Source organism: Salminus brasiliensis, chromosome 10, assembly GCF_030463535.1.
Source record: "Salminus brasiliensis chromosome 10, fSalBra1.hap2, whole genome shotgun sequence".
NCBI classification, from domain to species: Eukaryota; Metazoa; Chordata; class Actinopteri; order Characiformes; family Bryconidae; genus Salminus; species Salminus brasiliensis.
The window spans coordinates 34,752,304-34,773,767 of NC_132887.1; the positions used below are offsets into that span (position 1 = coordinate 34,752,304).

General features: G+C 39.8%; 1 protein-coding gene across 2 annotated transcripts in view; it reads right to left on the reverse strand.

Moving 5' to 3' along the window:
* Positions 1 to 1,440: 1,440 nt before the first annotated feature.
* ptpreb (protein tyrosine phosphatase receptor type Eb) overlaps positions 1,441 to 21,464 on the reverse strand; it is a 41,758-nt gene continuing 21,734 nt past the window's right edge. For both annotated transcript variants that reach the window (XM_072689928.1, XM_072689927.1), the window contains 19 exons: positions 20,978 to 21,049; positions 20,777 to 20,873; positions 17,367 to 17,440; positions 15,702 to 15,835; positions 15,496 to 15,586; positions 13,756 to 13,832; positions 13,220 to 13,256; positions 12,091 to 12,188; positions 11,680 to 11,799; positions 10,201 to 10,364; positions 8,414 to 8,549; positions 8,178 to 8,327; positions 7,036 to 7,129; positions 6,377 to 6,453; positions 5,540 to 5,674; positions 5,172 to 5,297; positions 3,685 to 3,836; positions 2,808 to 2,943; positions 1,441 to 2,179 (listed from right to left, as the gene is read on the reverse strand). In XM_072689928.1, the coding sequence (XP_072546029.1) occupies positions 2,105 to 2,179; positions 2,808 to 2,943; positions 3,685 to 3,836; positions 5,172 to 5,297; positions 5,540 to 5,674; positions 6,377 to 6,453; positions 7,036 to 7,129; positions 8,178 to 8,327; positions 8,414 to 8,549; positions 10,201 to 10,364; positions 11,680 to 11,799; positions 12,091 to 12,188; positions 13,220 to 13,256; positions 13,756 to 13,832; positions 15,496 to 15,586; positions 15,702 to 15,835; positions 17,367 to 17,440; positions 20,777 to 20,873; positions 20,978 to 21,047 (2,043 nt within the window). In that variant the 5' untranslated portion in view covers positions 21,048 to 21,049 and the 3' untranslated portion in view covers positions 1,441 to 2,104. The remainder of the gene's footprint in view (positions 2,180 to 2,807; positions 2,944 to 3,684; positions 3,837 to 5,171; positions 5,298 to 5,539; positions 5,675 to 6,376; positions 6,454 to 7,035; positions 7,130 to 8,177; positions 8,328 to 8,413; positions 8,550 to 10,200; positions 10,365 to 11,679; positions 11,800 to 12,090; positions 12,189 to 13,219; positions 13,257 to 13,755; positions 13,833 to 15,495; positions 15,587 to 15,701; positions 15,836 to 17,366; positions 17,441 to 20,776; positions 20,874 to 20,977; positions 21,050 to 21,464) is intronic.

Here is a 21,464-nt window from a genome sequence, read left to right on the forward strand (position 1 = left end):
TTGCTCACTGGGGGTCTTTGATCCATCATGTCTTACGTTATTTTCTTCTTTCTTCTTTGTTTCTGTCTTTTATTAATTACTAATTATGTAAAGCTGCTTTGTGATGACAACAGTTGTAAAAAGCTATACAAATAAATCTGACTTGACTTGACTAGGCTAAAACAGCTTGCTGTATGTGAAGGCTCTAAATGGCTCTACAATCCTGGAATTGCATATAATAATCGATAGCTTTAATAGTATAGAAAATAAAATGTGATCATAGACATGATAATAGAATGCTATTCCATGTAAATCAGCGGTAACATGACTAGACATTAGAAATGGCTGTCCTGGAATATGACTATGTAAATATGCTTTATAAATGGCCTTTTTAGAAATGTACTTATTTATCTTCTTATCCACTTCTTCCTGGTCAGGGTCATGGTGGGTCTGGAGCCTTCTAGGAATCACTGGCCGCAAGGTAGGAATCTGCCCTTGACAGCTTTATAGAAATGTAGATTTAATATATCTCAAATTTCATAGTTGATATCTGAAATCAGAATTTCTATTTTCTAGATCTTGAATTTCAATTTGTCCTAGTACTAACTGAGTTACGGCTTGTATCACTGGCAACATTTTAGGTTAGATGGCCTACTCTGCGTATGCAAAGTACTGTGTTCTGATTGGCTGCCTTGTATTGCGTCTCATTCAAAGAGAAGTCCACTTGAAAATTTCCTTGTAACTTCGGCATAATTGGGTGCCGTTAAACTGCTGTAGGCTGAAATGCTATTTAACACACACATAGATTACCCACAGAACAACAGCCCATATCTTACAGTGTACTGATGTGAATATTTCCACACAGCTCCACGTAGATGGCCTGAAAATGTGGCCATTTTGCTCCTGTAGTCTAAAGTCCTGTTTAACATGAATCCTGTTTATGTACACCACACATTATGCAACAGCTACTTACTAGAAAAAACAGTGTCATTAGCACGATTCGGATTGAATTAATATTTCAGGGGGACGGCTGTCATAATAATTTGACGTCTCCTCAGTGATAACATAACGATATAATCATCACAGGATGAGCGAATTTATTACATAAATGTTTGCATCACGTTGTACCAAGATATCATTCACAACAGTGTGGTTTTAAACCGCCAAAAAGATTATTTTAGTTTAATGCAGATGAAAAATAAAATCATAGAGGAGCCCCTTGTTACAGAGTAAATTTAAACTTGTTTAAATGGGGCTATTGATGTGAAGCTGTTCACTGGAAGCTGTTCAAGTACTAATAGCGCCCCCTAGTGGAGAATCTTAACTTTGCTACACGTGAGTGAGTGAGTGAGTGAGAGTAAGTTACAAGCCAGTCTATGCGGTGAGAATGACCACTGCAGTGGTTCTGAATCATTCCAGTCCATTGCTGACAATCTCTATGAAACCACAAACAAAATCAGCAAAATTATGAATACATTTATTGTGGAAATCATGTGTTTTTATTTCTTGTGATGCTCATCTTTTTCAGGATGACTAGGAGAATGACTGAGGGGAACATACACTTCCCAAACCAGAATTCCATCCACATATTTCTTTTAAATGTTAAATTATTCCATAACACAGATGCTAATTTAGCTGCAAGTAAATACTTCTTAAAAGGACTCAGGACAGCTTAGAGAGTAGCATGGCAAAAATACACTGACAAGACAAACGTGAAATGCTTAACACTTACTTGCGGTTTTAAATCATCTTTAAAAACAGTGGTGGGTAATGTGCAAATAAAAAATAGAATCTAAAAAAAGTTTACATCCCGCTCTGACTCCAAAATATATAAATAAAACTTAACATTAAATTATTTAACAAACATTCCTTAAAAAATAAAATAACAGAAGAATTCTGAGATAAAATGATCTAAATGCAAATGCTTTGTTTTGTCTTTGTGTGATTACACAAGTGAGGACTCGGTTACAAAAACAGTTCCCGCTCACTGCATTGATTTCAAAACCTATCGAGAGAAGGGTCAAGTGCATAGAGTGATCAAGCCATAGCAAGAGGTTCCTCAGATTGAAAACAGAAACGAGTGGGGCGGAGAAAGAGTTACCAGAAGCTCTGAAAGGAACGATCATCATTTGAAATTAGCATAGTCTGAGAAGATATCCACAAAATCTTGGACCACTTTGTAGCAGAAGTCGTACTGCTCCTGGAAAAAGGGGGGAAAAAAGGCAAGAATGAATAATAGTATATTATAGCTTGTTAAACATAGCTTCTCTGTATCTGTTATAAGATATACAGTGCTGTGCAAGAGAGTTAGGCAGCCAAGAAGAGTGTTTAACTATTTATCTTTCTTGGTAGTCATTGTCAACAGTCAAACCTAGGCATCTTCATCAGGGATGGCTGCCCACTGTCACTGTGTGTGTTTGATTACTTGTGTGTGTATATGTGTGTGCACTGCACAGACAGGTTAAAGGCAGGGGCCAAATTGAATAAGGTTGTCTCGTCCGGTCTTTTACAGTTACCAGAAAGTGGACAGAGGAGGAGGGGCTCATAATAACTATGACTCATAATAACAGTAACTGTGTGATGTAAGCATGTCAACATGGACCAGAATCCATGCCACAAAGAACTGAGACAAATACTGACTGAGGCATTTCGAGAGCTGTCTTCCGCTCTACGGTTAAACCACTTTCCATGCTTGTAAAGATGTCTAAGGCTTTTTTTGCACAGTTCTGTAGATGCGAGTAAGGTGTGCTCGTCACTAATCCAATACAACACAACTGGTTGTTATAGCAGGTCTGTTAAAGTCCATGTTCAGTTTGGTGCATTCTTACCACAGTTTGGACCATGTGTGGTCTCTGGTTCCGTAAACTCTTCACAGTCTGGAACACGTCCAGCAGACCCTCAGCTTTGACTCGCTCCAGGATGTTGCTGAGAGAAATGAAGGTTCCGGTCCGGCCCGCACCAGCACTGATCGATACAACACAAAAGCAACAGAAACTTTTCTTTTCTTTTCTTAAAAAAACAACATTTTTTTTTAAATGTTAAAGTGTCTTTAATTATGACTATGAGTCACTGTATAGTTACTGATACTGTTATTTTAATCTCCATGGTTTCTGTAATATAACATCATTTTGAATCATGCAAGTAACTCATAGTGAGAGCTAGCCAGACTAAAGAACAGGGGTTAGTTTCAACACAGCGTTACAACTCACCACAATTTAGACTACCCAGAGAAATGTTGAGGGAAGTGTGTATAGGCCACCATATAAACTCACAGACTTCCTTTGAAAACTAAAAATATTTTTTTCCATCTCTTTTATTTTAATTTTGGAGATTCAAGTTGTTGTTTTTTTATGTATAGCCATGTTTAAGACAGCATCTTTTTACTAATCATATTTATTTTGATGCAGAAATATTCTGCGTTTATCTTAGGGATTCACTGGGCCGACTTCTTCTGTTCCGATGCAGATACGGATACATAAACATTGCGTATCGGTTGATACCCGATACCTACCTAATTGTGTTAGTATTAGGACCAATATCCGATCCTAATATCGGTTCCGTGCATCCGTAGTATTTACATTAGAAGGGTTGGTATTTGTGTTATGAGCTTTTGGCTTATACCAGATACATGCAGGTTGCTTTATAAAAAATAAATATTAATCATGTTCAAATACTTTAAGAAAATGTAAAAAAATGCATATGCACCTGCAGTGCACCACTATGGGGTGGTTGCCAGATTGCTGCTGTTGTCTCTGCACTGCGGCGATGAGATCAATCATCCCTTTTCCATCTGACGGGATTCCAATTTCTGGCCAGCCATGGAAGTGAAAATGCCTGACCAGGCGGGTCTGCTTCTCCTACAGTAAAGAGACATTAGACCGTCAAAGTGATCCCAGAAAATATATGCACATACACAAACACGATATATACAAGCTATCAGTCTATTAGAAACACCTACCATTTATTACCACTTAATGGCCATTTTATCTGAAAAACCTGGTGATCCTGGTGAGTTAGCATAGCATTTTATACAGACATGGATAGAAATTGTTTTAGCAACAGTATCTCAGCCAGGGTCATTTTAGGTGAAGTGTCCCATGATTTAATATTTGTGCATGAATGTATTTGCTTATTTAGAGCTGAGAGAATGAGGACTGTACAGACAATATATGATATATGAAATGCTATGGTTGAGACTGTTCTCTGTAGAATTGGGCTTTTTAGGACTATATGATAGTTATTAATAAATGTTACATGAGTGACTGAACTGGACTTGTATATTTGTACATGTGTGCAGGCTGTCTGATTAATGTTGAGCTACATTTGAGCTGGACTGCCCTACTACCCTCACTGAGCCAAGCCATCGCTACTGCATCATCCGTTCATCTTAACAACACACCTTCAGCTTTCTGAGAATCATCATCTCTAGGATCGGGGCTGAGTTATTACATTGGGAAAGGGTTTGTAAATTGTAAGGTCTGATAACTATTATTAATATTTAAATTTTTGTTAATTTTAATGAGATCTCATCACAGTAGTTGTTTGTTTTATTGTTAGATTTTCTTGTCATTTATTTAGTTTTTAAACTAGTTTATTTGAGATGTAATAAATATTCATTTTCTGTTCTGTTAATAGCATAGAATAACAATACACATACTATCAAATATATATATACACACACATCATATCAATATTTACTGCCTTTTGTCATCCTTTTAATATATTTTTATGTCAGCCAAGTTAAATGAGCCAGTCTCCTTAAAGAACCTAGACTACACATAATAGAACTAGATGTACCCAGAGCTCATATTCATTAAGACCGCATGGTTAGATATATTACTGGAATCTATATAGTCAATTGGTGTAGACACATCATGGGTATCTAATCAACTGGCAACTTTATAGTAGTAATAGTACGTATACCTGCTGCTAATGTTGAAGTAATTAATAATAGTTACCAAAATGTATCGTGTATAAAGAAAACATGTTAAATAGGAGTATGACATAACACTTCCAATCCTCTCCCATATAGAAAGCTGACATATGGCATTATGTATCATGGTTTGTATCATTTCAAGGTGTGTGTATATATATATATATATATATATATATATATATATATATATATAGCGCTACTATGGAGTTCTTTATTATTTCCCTTAGACATTGATGGCTACAGGTATCTAACTCACCGGCATGTATGTGAGCAGCAAATCTCGCAGACTAAACGTCTCGCACAGTGTGTCTCTCTTCAGCTCGACATTGTACTCTCCAAATGAAACGCTGCCCTCTGCAGGCCAGTAAGGCACACATTTCTCCTGTAGGCAGAAAGAAACAACTGATTTATTAATAAATTATTAGCTCCCAAGGAGATATGGACCATTTCCCTTCAATTCTGTCAACAATAACACACACACACACAACACAATTTTCTGGTTACAACAAGACAGGTAACAGTTCAAAAGACCTGCGAGGGCACCGCTCAGGTGTAGTAATAATTCATCAGCGGGCAGTGAATGACCCTGATACATGCAGTAAAAGTGACGTTAGTGGCGCCTACCTGTTCTCTCTCCTTTAGTTCGGTTAGCATGACGATGGAATGACACTTCCACTCCCACACCATGCGCCAGAAGTCTTGCACAGTGTGGGCCAATGGACCCTGTGTGGCTATGAAGTAATCCTTCTGCCTGTAACCCTACAGACAATACACACACACACACACACACACACACACACACACACAAACACACAGTTTGGGCACACTTCTGTGATTTATTATAAAATAACTAATAAAACAGACCATGGATATTAAATGACAATCAAACAACAAACGTCAAAGATGTGTTGAGAGTGTGTGTTACAGTATATACTGTATATACTCAGAGGTGTGCTGGGTGGGGGGAGTGTTAGCAATTATCTAGCATGCAGCTGCCTTGCCGACTCTGTGGCGGCCTTCTGAAGTCCTTCGGGAGGCCGCCGTTGCCAACAGAGTGTGTGTTTAATCAGTAAAATTCAGAGTGGCAGCTGTAGGAAACTTTATCAGTGGTCGCATTCATCTGGAGGTTGTTTTGTAGGGGACAGAGGGGTTGTTAAAAATGAGTGAGAAATGGCAAGTGTGATGTGAGAGAGTGAGAACAGAGTCTCAACAGCCAATGTGTGAGAACTGGCAGCGCCACACTAAAGCAAGATGCTGACTAGACAGTAAAGAGTGTTTACTACTTCTTTTATGCTAATTTTGTGCAGAAGAAAAGGATGACTGGATTAAAGAAAGCCACAAAATCAAATGCAGAAACACTGCAAAATAAGCTTACAATTTAAATGTAAAAGTAAATTTTTTTTAATGGAAACCCTGCTTGTGCAGCTCACCCAGTACACAGATTCATCATAAGATACTTACATCTATGAAAGATGCATTTATGTAATCTGTGAATTCTTGACCTCGTTTCACAGATAATATAACCCTGTTGAAGTCATCTGGGGAAAGAAAAAAAAAAAAAGAGACGTGTGATGAGGCAGTAGTAGTGTTACAGTCATTTTAAGATAGAAATGCAAGAATTTAGCTAAATGCAGCAGAAGTAGGATATCAGCCTTTACTTTTATTTTTACCCAATTTTCTCCTGATTTAGTGTCAATTAACCCACCCACTCACTAGGACTCCCCCAATCACTTTCAATGCTCCCAACACTAGCAGGGTGAGGACCAGCGCACGCTTTCATGTCAACATGTCATGTTTACATGTCAAGTCAGCCAATGGTGCCTAGCATCACTAAGCAGCAAACGTGCTCGGAAGAAAGCGCCAGATCCCCAGATCTGATACATCAGCAGCATTACAATGAACGTGATTAGAGGAGAAAGCACAGCCAGTTGAATTCTCTTGGGCTCCGGCTGCTAATGGCAAAGATTGATAACTTGTAATCCTCAGGCCAGAGTGTCAGTGTCTTAGTCTATAACCATATACCTATAGTTTTAATATTCAGCTGTTCCAAGGCGTTCTTTATTCAGCAGAAAAAAAAGGCACCACTGGTAGCAGGTTTATAAAATAAGGTGTTTGCTTACATGGTATGATCTGCAGTACTCTGTTCTTCCTCATGTTAGCAGGCAGATTCCCAGTCCTCATGTTTTCCTTCATTATCCGGACATTAGTCAGCTTCTGCAAAAACGGATTTAAAGCAAGACTTGAAGGCCTGAAAAACACTTCCATTAAACCTCTGGCTATAAAAGGAACATTCCAGTGTTTTTCAACCTGATTTCAGGTATTTCTACCTGATGTTTAACTAATATCACATGCAGTCAATCAGAAGACTTTCCCTGTGCTTAGGAAAAAAAAACACTATCAGAAAACCAATTCCTTCTCTGACTGGAACAAACACCAGAAAACCTTAGGAAAGGCAAAACCACCAGGAATCTTTTTTTAACCATGTTAAAGAAGATGTAAACCTTGAGATACATACTGGGAGAGTATTACTTTTTATAGACATGCATTTCCAATGTTTATTGATATTTCATTTGATTTCAGCCATTGCCCTATTAGCGTCTATGGTCTTTACTAATATATGTATATATATTGTGTATATACACATTCTTGTGAAAAAGTCAGGATGCCTCAAAAAGAATTCCTAGAGGATTTTATGTTGGAGAGCTCTCCAGGCCCTACTGCAGAAAAGCAGCCCCAAACCAAGACACTTCCTGATATGGATTTTTGTGCTCAACTGCTGTGTCTGGTTTACGCTAAACATGTCTTCTGTTACTGTGTCCAAATAATTCAGCTTAGAATTCATTTGTCTAAGCACATCGTTCCAGACGTCATGGCCTAGGTGTTCTCCCTTCCTCTATGACGATTTAAACATCTGTGGTCTCTTTCTGGTGGTATATGCTGTACTTTGACTTAAGCTGTGGAAAGATCCTGTGATGATATGTAACGATTGTTGGACACGTCTTTATGCATTTTGTGCGCTGCTGTTGGGCTGCACCTGGCCTGGCCATTCTGGCAGATTCTGCACTTGTCGTAAGGCCACAGAGTACTCTTTGGATCTCACCATGGTAATAACACTCACACCAGACTAAATGTCTAATACACACACATACACACTGACATTATATATCCAATATACAGAGTATAGAGAATGACCTATATATACACTGTATACTGGATATATAATCTTAACGTAAGAAATGGTATGACAGTAGATGCTAATTACTCTGAATTCCTCCTCCAGCCCCACTCGGTCCATGTGTATATGAGTGCTGTGGAGTCTGTGCAAATGACCTTCCAGCGACGAGATGTCCAATTCAGTGTCACCATACAGATAGTGTTCCAGCAGAGCTTGATAGATAAAGGAGTACTGCATCTAAAGAAGCAAGAAAGAAAGAGAGAGAGTTTTTAGGAACTGTAAGTCTTGCTGAACAAAGGTGTGGAGCTGAGCTGAAGTCTTACATCTGTCTGCACAAGCTGACAGCGCTGATTTCGTATCCTGGACACAAAGCCGAACACGTCCACTCTTCCCTCCATGTGCATCATATCCATCATGGCATCGATGACGATGAATGTGCCAGTCCTTCCAACCCCAGCACTGCACAGAGCGAGAGAGACATACTGGTGTTTAGAGTGATCATGCTCAGGTGTTCCTGCTCACTTGTCCTCTCCAGACTGGTTCAGCCACCATGGAGCCACCTGCATTTGCCATTCTCCCTCCTGCCAGAACTAACAAGAATGACTGGCTTAAATGGGGCCCAAGACAGCAAATTTAAATACTGAGAGTACAGTACATGTCAGTACTGGAAAATGAACCAATTCCAAAACCCTGTTACATTAGTCTTGACTAGTTCTAGCTACATAAATCTAGCCCACTCGCGAAAGTCATAGTCAAAGTTGGTCAAATGGTACCATGGTGCTGTTGATGCTTTAGGTCTACTTGAAATTAGGGGTGCTCCCACCTATTTCCATAACTACTAGACCTTGTGACTGCAGCGTTTCCTGTGCCAGTGTCTGCAATATGGGAGCTCAAACTCATGCAACAAAGCAAAAGCCGGGAGGAGCAAACTGGGATCTAGCTTTTAAAATCTCTCCTCTACATCATTCCTCAATTACTCCTTAAAAAGCAAAGTGGACTCCCTCAGCAGAACCAAACTGTGGAGCTAAACACACATCAGAAGAGAACGCTCCGGCTTATAGTTTTTCTTTGTTTGTTTGTTTGTTTGGTTTTTATCAGAAAGACAAACCCAGAGAAGCGAGTGAGGGCAAGGCTAGGAGCTAATCGGCTACAACCTCTTCAGCTTGCTAACAGTACATCACGCTGAGAGGACACAAAGAGAGGACAGCCACACATAGTGTTCGGTAAGCAATTATTTGTGTTTTTGTTACAGTGTTAAAACTATGCTAAAATATGTGGCTTCTGCAAGCTTTGTCAGTGCTGTAAACCAGCCAATAAAACCACAGCTTATTGGGTTTTTTTCCCAATGGCCTTCCATAAAAGGAGAAATCTGTGTGTTTTATTCTTTTTATATGTCAAAGAACAACTTAATATGCTCAAGAAATTTATTCTTTGGCCCTTTAAAGCTACACAAATATAGTAAAATGCTCTATATAACTAAACTTGAGCTGAGGAGTAAAGTGAACTGGATCTGATGAAATAAGCGTTTGTATACCATTGGCTGGGAGGGTAGGCATGGCTTTGTGCTTAAACAGCTGTTGCCCCCCACTGTCACAGTCTATCCACAACTTTCAGCTATATGAGACAAGTGTTCCTACTACATGTGTTAACAGCCTCATATGATGGCTCTGTTCTACTTTAAACAGCTGAGCACCCCCTCACAAAACAAACACACACACACACACACACACACAAACACAGTCACGTCAATTTGTCAGTTCAGTGAAATGCACTCAAACTCGGCTACTTTCACTCCATGCTCTAAAATTAGCAGACAAATGTCACTGGAAGGCTTTGTTCACTTATTGCTATGTGGCTATTTTAGTTATAAGCGATGGTTGCTTGGGTGTTGCTAAGTGGTTGTAACAAGGTTGCTAGTTGGTTGAAATGTGGTTGCTATGGTATTGCTAAGGAGTTTAAAAGTTGCTAAGTAGTTTCTATAGTACTGCTAAGTGGTTGCTAGGTACTTGCAATGGTGTTGCTAGGTGGCTGATGATGTTTTGGATGCATCATAACACCTCTCCTGTATCCCACTAGTAAAAAGTGTATTGTGACTGGCGGTCAACATTACCTGCAGTGAACTATTATGGGTCCAGCGTGTGCTGGGTTGACACTCCTGACTTTTTTGAGAAATTTAAGCATGCCGATAGGGGAGAGGGGCACGCCAAAATCAGGCCAGCTGGTGAAGTGGAGCTGGGTGATCAACCTCGGAGCCCTGCATCCATCTGCAGTGTGCTACGAATCACAGAGAGAGCCACTATTAACATGAGCACCAGTTATACTCAATGTATAAACTGAATGTATTCATCTGAATGCAACTGAACAGAACATGGTGTGTTTTTATACACTCCCCTCCTTCCCATGTTGGGGGACAACGTGTAGCAGTGCTGCTCCAGTGTTTTTGCGTCAGCTATGTGCTGCAGTATTAGTTCATGCAGGAAAAAAAGGTTGAGTGTTGCAGATGTCCAACAATATGTGGACCAAGTAATAGATCTTAGAGCATCTGATAGACCATAGATGAACAAAAAAAAGCAAAAGGGAACTCTCAAGGCCTTCTAGACCTTCTCTGAATGATTACTGGGCATTGAATTATTTGTCTGTAATTTTAAGTTAATTTTTATTCAACTAAAACAACTAAATTACACAAGCCTAGTACAGCAATACTTTCAGTGTTTAAATACAACAAGCATGTTGTATTTAAACACTGAAAGTATTGCTGTACTAGGCTTGTGTAATTTAGTTTTGGTTTAAAAACAAAAGGTTTATGATCTTGTGTTCATCAGCGTTGTATATTCCATATTATGGTGGGGCAGTGGTGGCTCAGCGGTTAGAGCGCCGGGATATCGATAACAGGGTTGTGGGTTCGATTCCCGGGCTCGGCAAGCTGCCACTGTTGGGCCCTTGAGCAAGGCCCTTTACCCTCTCTGCTCCCCGGGCGCTGGAGTTGGCTGCCCACCGCTCTGGGTGTGTGTGTGTACTCACTGCCCCTAACACGTGTGTGTGTGTGTGTGTGAGTGTGTTCACTACCAGATGGGTTAAATGCGGAGGACACATTTCGCTGTACAGTCCACACTGTACAGTGACAAATACGTGCACCTTTATCCTTTACCTTTATCCTTTATCTAGGCAATCAAGCAAACTCTTCCATTGGTTAGGTCTTCAGGAGCTGGGCCGAAGGCTTTACACCTTAGATGGGCCATCAGTATAACTGAGCAGTGAAATCAACCAATCATGATTTGATTTTCAAGAGATGGGGGCAATTTTGTGAGAAAAAGCATAATCCCCAGGTCTTTTATAAGTCCTAAGTTGGGTGTTAACTAGGAAACTGTAATAAAGTCATGGTATAGATTACAAGCCATGCATGAAAGCTCATTCCAGTCAGGAACATATATTATTTTAGACATAATTTAAAAAATGTAATAACAAATGAATTCAAAATAGGGCAGAATTTCAATTAAGCCATTACCTTCTACCATAAGTTTGAGGGAAAAAACAACACTTACAGACTGCTCTCTATGATGACAGAGGAAATTTGAGGATTTGCACTCACATACTGCACGCAGAACTTTCTGATCGTGTAGTCCACCAGCACTGTGACATCCTCGCAAGCCACCCTCACACACCCATACTGCCAGCAGCCCTGATCCGGCCAGTACTGATAGCATTTTTCCTACACACACATGGACACACATCAGTGAGTGTTACTGGTTTATAAACAGACCATAAGCAGAAAAAAGAATACAACAATAGTGTAGTATATAAGCCATTTCACAACTGCTTATAGACACAAATAGTATATTTCTCTATGTGGGACATCTTTGTGGGTTTCAAGCCTCTCTCAAACACAGCTGTTTTTATTTGTATGTGTTTTAAGGACAGATGCATATAAAGGGCATTTCTAACTCCATACTTCTGAATACACACTAATCAACCAAAATGAGGTGAAGACTGAGGGTTTCACCTCTTTCCTCTCTCGTGTGTTGGTCAACATGACTATGGTGGAAGATTTCTGTTCCCAAACCATTCTCCAGAAATCAGCCACAGTCTCTGGTTTTGGACCTGCGAACAGAGAAAAGAACTGGTTTTAAAACACAGTTTCTGGCATTTACTAAATTACACTGGATGTTGTGAATGAAGTTGCTATCTAGCTCACTATTACCAAAAATCCTCTTCAAAACCTCTTCAGTTCAAACAGGGCTCTAAAACTCTGATCCAGCAGGGCTAGAGCAACTACAGTTAAACTGAAAACACTATTTTAAGGAACACAAATAATGGAGTGTATTAAGGTCTTGTTGTTTGTTCAATAAAATGACATACTTGAAGCTCTGTTATGTAAAAACCTTAAGACTTGCATTATTAGTTGTAATAATGTATAATACACACTTTTTACCACCCTGTTATGCAAATGATTTAGTATTGTTCAGTCTCTGACCAATAATAAGTAGAACCTCTAGCACCTGGAATGTCAATCACACCACATACAACCTGGTCAGACGTTAAGCTGAAATCATTTTTAATCACCAAATGATAAACGGAACTGTTGTATGGAGCATATACAGACATGTAGTATTTTCTACCAAAGCACCATGAATAGATACTAAATCTGTGATACAAATGAACTCAAATACTTAATTAGTGAGTAGAACCTCTGAATCTGGAACATCTGTTAATGCCACAATAAACCCAGCACTATCTAGAACCAACATGAATCAAAGGGCTTCCAATAACCACTAATAACGTAAAATAATAAAGCAATACAATAAAAGGCAATGATCCATGCTTAATAATTTGCATAAGAGGGTCTTAGCATTTATTGTGTATTATTACAGCTAACAATTATTATTACAACACATACAAATGTCTATTATATAGGGCAAAGAACAAGGCTATCATAAAAACCCCATTTGTGTTTCCTAACATTCCAAAGTGTTCCAGTATCAGTATTGGTGTGTTACACACTAACCTTTTGCTTGAGTTTGATCAGTTTGATCATGAAATATTAAATGATACAACAAAAGCAAAATGTAAATCATGTAATACGATTTAGCAACAAATGTCTTTTCAACAAAAAAATGGGTTTGTTTGCTTACCTTGAGCAGCGATGAATTTGTTCTTTTCTCTGTAACCCTACAAAAACATATATACACAAATATATGTCAGCAGACAATAGCTTCAGGCTGCTTCTGCCACTCATCTGCAGTATCAGAAAGTGGATGCTAGGCTAAAAGCTAACCCATCCGACCAATCTTCAACTGGCTACGCCCCTCACCTGAGAGGACACAGAGAGGACAGCAACACTTCCTGATGATATAATAAAAAAATTTTTTTTTGATACAGTGCTAAGTAAACTAGGCATTCTAGTCTATGCTATGTATCCTAGGTCTATGCTATGCTACGTGGTGCCTGTGAGTCAAAATCTGTGAGTTTCAAAAATAACAGGGTTGTTAAACGACACCCAGGATCCTATTTATACACCAAAGAACAACTGAATAAATGTATTTTATAGCACCTTTCCATCAGCCAAAACAACTGATAACAGTTTAATGAATAGCGTCAGAATGTCTACTGAGTCTGGCTTTTGCATGATTTGCTTTAACCACAGTAATACCATAAAGAAAGTACTCACATCTATGTATGAGGCATTAATGTAGTCTGAGCACATGTGGTCATCTATGCGTGAAAGCATCACTCTGGAGTGATCATCTGTTGACAAAATCAATAACAGTAGTCAATTTTTTCAGACCATTTGGCAGAGAACTAAACTGCTACATGCACAGACTTGCCAGTTTATCCACCTGACACCACTGGCTATTTGATCAGTAACATCCACCATATACATTGATGAGCCGAACTATACTGACCACTCAGAGAAGGTGAGTGGCTTACCTTGCTGCAGTCAATGGCATTATTGTCAAATTAAAAAAGTCCAAACCATGGTGTCTCCCTCCAAAATTGGAATAACCATTTGGCTTATTTAGCAAAGGACAAAGCAAAGCAGGAAGAGCCACAATAGCTCTAGCTGTGTGACCAAAAGGGGTTTTGGTCAACAGCCATCATAGACAAAAAGAAGTGGCCTAGATATGAAGACGTCAGAACTCGATTCCCACAGTTCGGCATAGTCAGTCCAGAGATGCTTATTATATGCTCATTTGGGCATTACATCCTTCACAGGAGGAGCTTAGGAGGAATCAGAGGTACATCCATGTATCTCATTACTGCATATTGTAATAAACATTTACCATTTTTCATCAAGCTCAGAGAGGCATCCTTTTTTCCTACAGTTCACTTAGTTTATGTCTTCATAGTTGGCCCCACATCCTTATGGCGAGAAAACTGGGTCAGAACATCTCCGAAATGAGAGAGCTTGTTAGTTGCTCCCCAGAATCCCCATAAGAGACAAACCAGTGACCGGGTGCTGGAAGTCCAAAGCTCATCAATGTGTGAGGGCAATAAAGTCTCTCACACCTCGGCCTAACCATCTTAAGGACTACTGTGGCACAAGTCTAAGATTTCCTTAATGATTGAGCCTCATGCCCTGCTGCATATGGGTATGTGTATGCTAGTCAGAGTGGCCATGCTAAAGCCTTGTCCACTACTAAAAGCACCTAAAATAGACATGCAAGCAAAATCAAAAAAAAATCAAAAATAGACCTTGGAGCAATGGAAGAAAGGTTGTGAGGTTTGATTAATCCTGTTTTCTCTCACACAGGCAGCCAGGTGCATGTGCATCATGCATGTGCAATCGGTGGGGTGTGCTTTATGGACTTTATACACCTCTAGCTCATGCCTGGCATTAGGCATGATGCCAACAGGTCTACTCTACTGATCCTATTTCTCACCAAAGAGAATCTGTGTCAGCAATGGGTATTACTTAAAGTAGCACAATTAATGCATTAGATAGGGGTGTTCACCAATATTTGGATATATAGTGTACCACAGGATACTTTCACATGTCTTGTAGAGTAAACTGTTAGGTGTATGGTCACAAGGATTAGGTGTATGGTCACAATGTTTTGGCTCATTGGTTGATATGCACAATTGCTAACTGCGGTCGATCTGTTCCAGCACAATTGGTCAGCCCCAAGACCTCTGGTCTGTCCATTAATAGAAAAAGACTACCACAGAACCGCTGTGTGTCTGGTGAGAGTGTACTATGCACAGCAGTGTTCCTGGGTTTTTAAAATACAGTACCATGACTACCATGTTGGTATCACTGCTGTGTAACATCTAGCCCGGGTAGAAGGGGACTGCAACAGCCAACAGCCAATATCTTGGCCAATGAGACACAATACTGAGTTCTGATGTTGAGTCTTTCTAATGAATTCGTGTAATTTTGTACACTCCCACTATAAACATATGTACTCACAGGGAAGTATGTTTGGATATCTATTCTTCTCTTTGTTCTCCTCTCTGCTAGCCTCTTCGAATGTGCCACGGCCGAATCCACAAGGCAAAGACTGCAAACAAAGTTCAAGGTGGGGAAGGTCGGTTAGTGAAAGCACTGTAGTTTTAATTGGGTCATAAGGAGTGGGAGCAGAGAAATGGAAGAGATAGATGAGGGTGTGCTCATACGTTAAATTCCTCTCTAAACAGTTTGCCATCATCTGCCATGCGCAGGCGGAACTCTTCCTCCAGGGAGTCCAGCTGGATGGGGAAAAAACGCTTTGACGGAGAGGGAGAGCGAGGGAGGAGCACCACTGTCTGTTCTGAAATGGTAAGAGAGAGAGAGAGTGAGAGTTACAACAGACAGCAGAACTTCTCAGAAGAAGAGCCCTGATCTTTAGTCGTCAAAATCATATCCCACACTGTAATCTAGTCACAGGGGTGGGCAATATGGCCGTCTTGTGGTCGATATACCACTTTTTTTAAGGAAATCTGGACATTTCCAGAACAGATAAAATGACAATAAATGCCTATTGACTTGACTTTAATACCTGCTACTATAAGCACAAGTTACAATAATCTTTTCTGTACAATGCAAAATCCCCTGTAAGTCCTTTGGGGTTCAGTATTAGGGCACCAGTGGCTACAATATGTAATCTAGGTGGTCTCAATAACTCAACTTTTCCAGGATCTAACTAATTTTCCCAAGACATTTTAGCATTTTTCTCATTTTCCAGGAGTTTCTATGACCTTATTACTGAGTTTCCAGGTATTCCAGATTTTCCGGGATACCTGGAAACCTGGAATATGTGGTTGTGATAAATTGTCACAATACACCGTTCATCCATCATCCAAGACATCGCCATTAAACTACAGGACTGTACTACAGGACAGTGCTGTGTAACTAGAGGTGACATGATACCACTTTTGCTTTTCAATATTTTCCGATATAGAAATCTTCAGCACTGGCTGATGCAGACACTGATACCAATCCACTATATATCTTCTTTAAAAACTACAAAGCTGCAAATTCTGACGGATTCACATAACATCAAAGTATTTCCTTTTTTTCCATGACTGGGTCTTTCCGTGTCAAGCGTACACAGAATAGAAAAAAAAAACATAAATTGGCATGTATATAATAAAGGCTTTGAGTCCTAAGGGTTTGCTTGGCTCCATGAAATTACACAATATATCGCCACTGTCCAATAAAAAACCTGCATCTCCAAAATGGTAACAAACTTGAATGGAAGTGAATAAGTTTATTCCAAGTAATTTAGAGCATTTCTACTGGTCTATTCATTCAGAATTATTTACACAGGGTATAGAGCAGCTACAGGGTTCGAAGCATGAAGAAAACTAAAAACAGAAAGAAATGGAGATGTTCATGTTTTTCACTGGACAGCAGTGATATGAAGGAATCAGTCTGCATGAAACAGCTGCAGGATGTAAAGATAAGGTACGGTAATCATAACTTTAACATATTAACATACTAACATCCAAGTAAGTCATAACAGTAAGCTAAGATCACCATAAACACCATCTAAACAAAAAATTGTGGGTCGCTGCACCCATACAGCCTCTCAACAGCAGGTATTGATGGGTAGCTTAGCGCAACTCAACAGAACACTGGCATTTACTACCCTTCGGAGAGCCTGGATTTGTTTAGATCTTAGCACACATCTGGTCAGAGATGAATGAAAACCCAGGTATGGCTGTTCTGTCTTGAGTTCTGAGTTGTTCTGGTTGGAAGTGAGAAGCCAGAAACGTGAAAAGCACACACTGCATTAGCTGCAGACAACTTTGCGTCTTTAGATAGTTTAAAAAATAATGAACTGAGGATGTTGAACCTACCTTGATCTTCCAAGAAGCCATTGGGTAACTTTTTGTCAACTGAGGTGACAAGATCCTTCCGTTGGTGCCTGAACCTATGAAAGTAACCATAAACACAAACAAACACAAAGGCTCTAATGACAGTTTCTAATTATGTACAAAGAACACGTAGTAAATAGCCACCAAAACACACCATCTGAAGCTGTTCTTCCTCATGGGAGACAGCCTATAGCTCTGATTCCACAGAGCAGCTGAGAGGCAATGAAGCTTTGAGCAGCTAGCACAGCTGCCTCAGGTTTTATTGCACAAACAGCTGTTGGACTGGTTGGGCGGGGCCATGCACGCGCACACACACACACTCAGCCCATAAACACACCCCTTTAAAACCACCCGCAAAGAAGCACATCATTAAGTACATGCGATGTGGAGTCACATTTAAAAGGGTAGGGGTTCAACTCCATCAGTTTAGAGAGAGAAGTTGAGTTCATTAATCCAAATCTAGAAAATCTGCTTAAAAATGTATTAGTGAACATCAGTTATTAGTGGAATTTCAGCTCATCATCTCGGTTGATGGAGCTGAAATGAAACTAAATGAAATTAAATGAAACTGACCTCAGTGAGGATGAGCAGGCCACACACTCCACGTTTCACTACTGTTTAGAGTATTTATGTGCATCTATGGGCAATTACTGATAATTACTGTTAATCATACATAAAAATGGTCATTTTCCAGGATGTAGGCTACAAATAGCCACGAATGGGAATCTGTATTAACCTTGGCATACCTGAATTATAAAAGCACATGCGTACAAGGAAATGAGCGTGAACCTCAAACACGGTCTCAAACTGTAAAACAGGCAATTCCAGACCCCACAACACCTTCTGCAAACAAGCTAAAGCAGGGGAAGGTAGCCCAAACCCTTTACTATCTCTCTCTTTTTTATTATGTATTTATATATGTTACCATCTTTTACCAGGTAAGTATAGCTGGAAGCAAGCAGGTGCTAGGCTAAAACATTAGCTGACCAGCTACAATCTGTTCGGATAGCAAACCACATACCATGCCAAGAGACCACTGAGAGTACAGGAACACGGTAAGGAGTAATTACAATGCTTATATTACAGTGCTAAAATCACAGCTATGCTATGCTAGGCTATGGTATATGACTGCTGTGAGCTGCTGCAATTATGTAAATCAACCAAGTTTTATTCCAACTAACTTTGCACTATTTTACTTGATAGATTTGGAATGGATTATTTAAACAAACATGGTAAGAATAATAATTGCAGTACTAATGCCTAGATTATAACTATATACACACACTCACATGTATGTGTCCTGTACTGTTAGGAAAAACAGCCAGATGTAAAGAAGAAGACTGAAGTTGGGCATTATGAAAAATTTGAATGTATCATGAAAATTGCTAATACTTTAAAGACATAGCCCAATAGCTTTAATTTCATTATGAAGAGCATAGATAGTCCTGTTTAACTAATAAACCTAAACAAATCTGCCATTCCTCTTTGGTCTACGTTCGAAAACATCATTAAACATATTGTGTATCATGAAATGATCTTGTAGCACAGTTTAGTAATGAGAATATCATATGTAGTATATTATCAGCACCATAACTGGAAAAGTAAACAAACAAAAAGGACAAAAAACGAAATTATAACAAGACTAAATTGGCAGCCAGGGCAAAGTAGCGCTACAGCTAAGCTAATGCTTATGGCTAAACAAAGCAGTGACACAACAGCTGTCATTTAGGACTTTGTATCCTGAGTCTCAGCTGCAGATCCCTCAGAATGCAGAAGATGTACAGCTGCTGTTCATGCTTATAGCCACCAGGTGTCTCCACATCCAGGGGCAAAGCAGAGAGAAAATCCAGGCTCAAATGCAGTGCTGCTGGAAAGGGGGTGAGTAAAGACCCTCCCTGAGTAAAGAGTGTATTATAGTGCTTGATGAGGGAAAATGAGCTACATGTTTTGGTAAGGCTGAGATGAGGTGTGCCTAATCAGGCTGCTTGTTGTTGGGACAGAGTGGTGTCTGAGCTGTGCATGGACTGGCAGCTTTGTTGAATGGTTAAGCAACTCACTTACTATTCATATTTAAGCCTGACAATAGAAAGCACTTGTTTGGGATTATCAATCGTTATCCTTAATCGTGAAAATTCATATCGCAATATTAATGAAAATACAGTTTTTTATACGGTACTTTTCTGTGTTTTTTTTTTCTAGCCATTAAAGCTGCCACACAATAGTAAATAAATAAATCAACCTTTTTTGCCACCATTTTTCCTCAGAATGATACGTATTCATTTTGCATATTTTTTTTTTTATTAAAAAAAAAAAAAGCCACATAGCCTGGCATACCATAGCACAGCTTTGCTTTAAGCAGTGTAACAAGAACGTTGTATTTATTCTTTGTAATTATTCCTGAGCCTTACTACATCATATTGCTGTCCCCTGTGTGTCCTTTTGGTGCAAAGTGCGGTTAGCTAGCTAAAAAAGGTTGTAGCCGGCTGACTAGTGTTAACTTATAGCCTAGCACCTACTTGCTTCCTCTAGTTTGCCTTCCTTGTGCAATGCTTCTGAGTTACCTTTCTGATGTATAGTCTAGTTTAAAATAGTCCAGTTTGCTTTTGAGGGATGTTGAATGGTAAAAGTCAGCCGGCTAGATGTAGCTTTAAGCCTTGCACAAATACATGCTTACTTTCTTGGCTTTAGCTTCCTTCCTCAAGTTTGAGTTTCCTCCTTTGCGAACACCGGCAAAGGAAAAGCTGCCGCCATGACACCTGGTTCACAGCAAGCGGAGCCTGAAGGTGATGTGCTTGGCTTAGAAAAGTAAGTAAAAGCATCAACAACACAATATTCTCCCCAAGTGTGTTTTACCACGTCACAGCCTTACTTGACCACAGCCTCCTAGACCGTGACGTAGCAGTTTTGGGGTTTTGGAACTGGGCCATTTTACAGCTCTGTTTTGGTTCTGCCGCATTTGTTTGAGGTTTATGTTAAGTCAGTCCTTGAACTGAACTCTCATTATTCAAATATACCAAAATAATTGTTTCCATTGTAGCCTGTAGCCTCTACTGTCCATGCAAGAAGGCTTTCTACTAGATTTCAGGATCAGGGTGTTGGATGATCACCACCCCAACTCATCCCAAAAGTACTGGATGAAGCACCATCCATCATTCCAGATAACACAGGCCAATAGGCCTTCTGACAGGCCTGCCAGCACCTCCTCTAATGGCAGTACTTCTGTACAGAGACTAGACATGCTGTGTGTGTGTGTGCATTTGCACATCTGTGTCAACAATGGGTGCAAGTGAAAGTGGATGAATGCAAGAATTCATTCATTCATTATAAGGTGTGTCCACAAACATTTACATGTGTAGTGTATTTCCAACACGGCTTGAAGGCAGGACATGTACCTGAGTAGGTAGACCGTGAGGAGGATGAAGATGATGAGAAGGAGAGAGATGACGAGGGCAGAGGGCAGGACGTGGGAACCCTGAGGAGCAGGCGGCTCTGAGGAGGAAAGAGGCAGAGAGAAACAGAACACAGACATGTTGGAGACCCTGGGTTCTTCATGTGGGCAGTCATCAGGAGTGAAGGACTTAGCCGGGACATACCTGCAGTCCGGTTCGCGTGTGAGGAGATGTTTGATATGAGGTTTGTGGCCACCAGAAACAGGACCATCATGACTGCAGGCAAAGGGAAGGAAACCAGGTAAGATCCTATTTCTACATCATTACAACTGAACGAATCTCAGCATCTGTACTGGCTACCACTCGACCAACTGCGTCATCCACGAACTGATTCCACATCCCTGTAGAGCCTACATAAGGGAACCCACAAAGAATAACCCATAAGGACTGCTTTACGTTTCTAAGCTAGTAGGCCATTCTCTAAAATTACCCATCAATTTCATTTAACTAATCATAGACGCTCTCCAGAGAGATGTTTCTTCTCCAGAGGCCACTGGATGCTCCACATGCTGCGCCTATATATGTTATAAGTAGCAGCTAAATGGTATAAAGGAAGTAGGACAGGAAGGAATTTATGAAAGCATGTGTATATTTGGAATATGGTTTATGATAAATGCTCGTTTGTCATTAA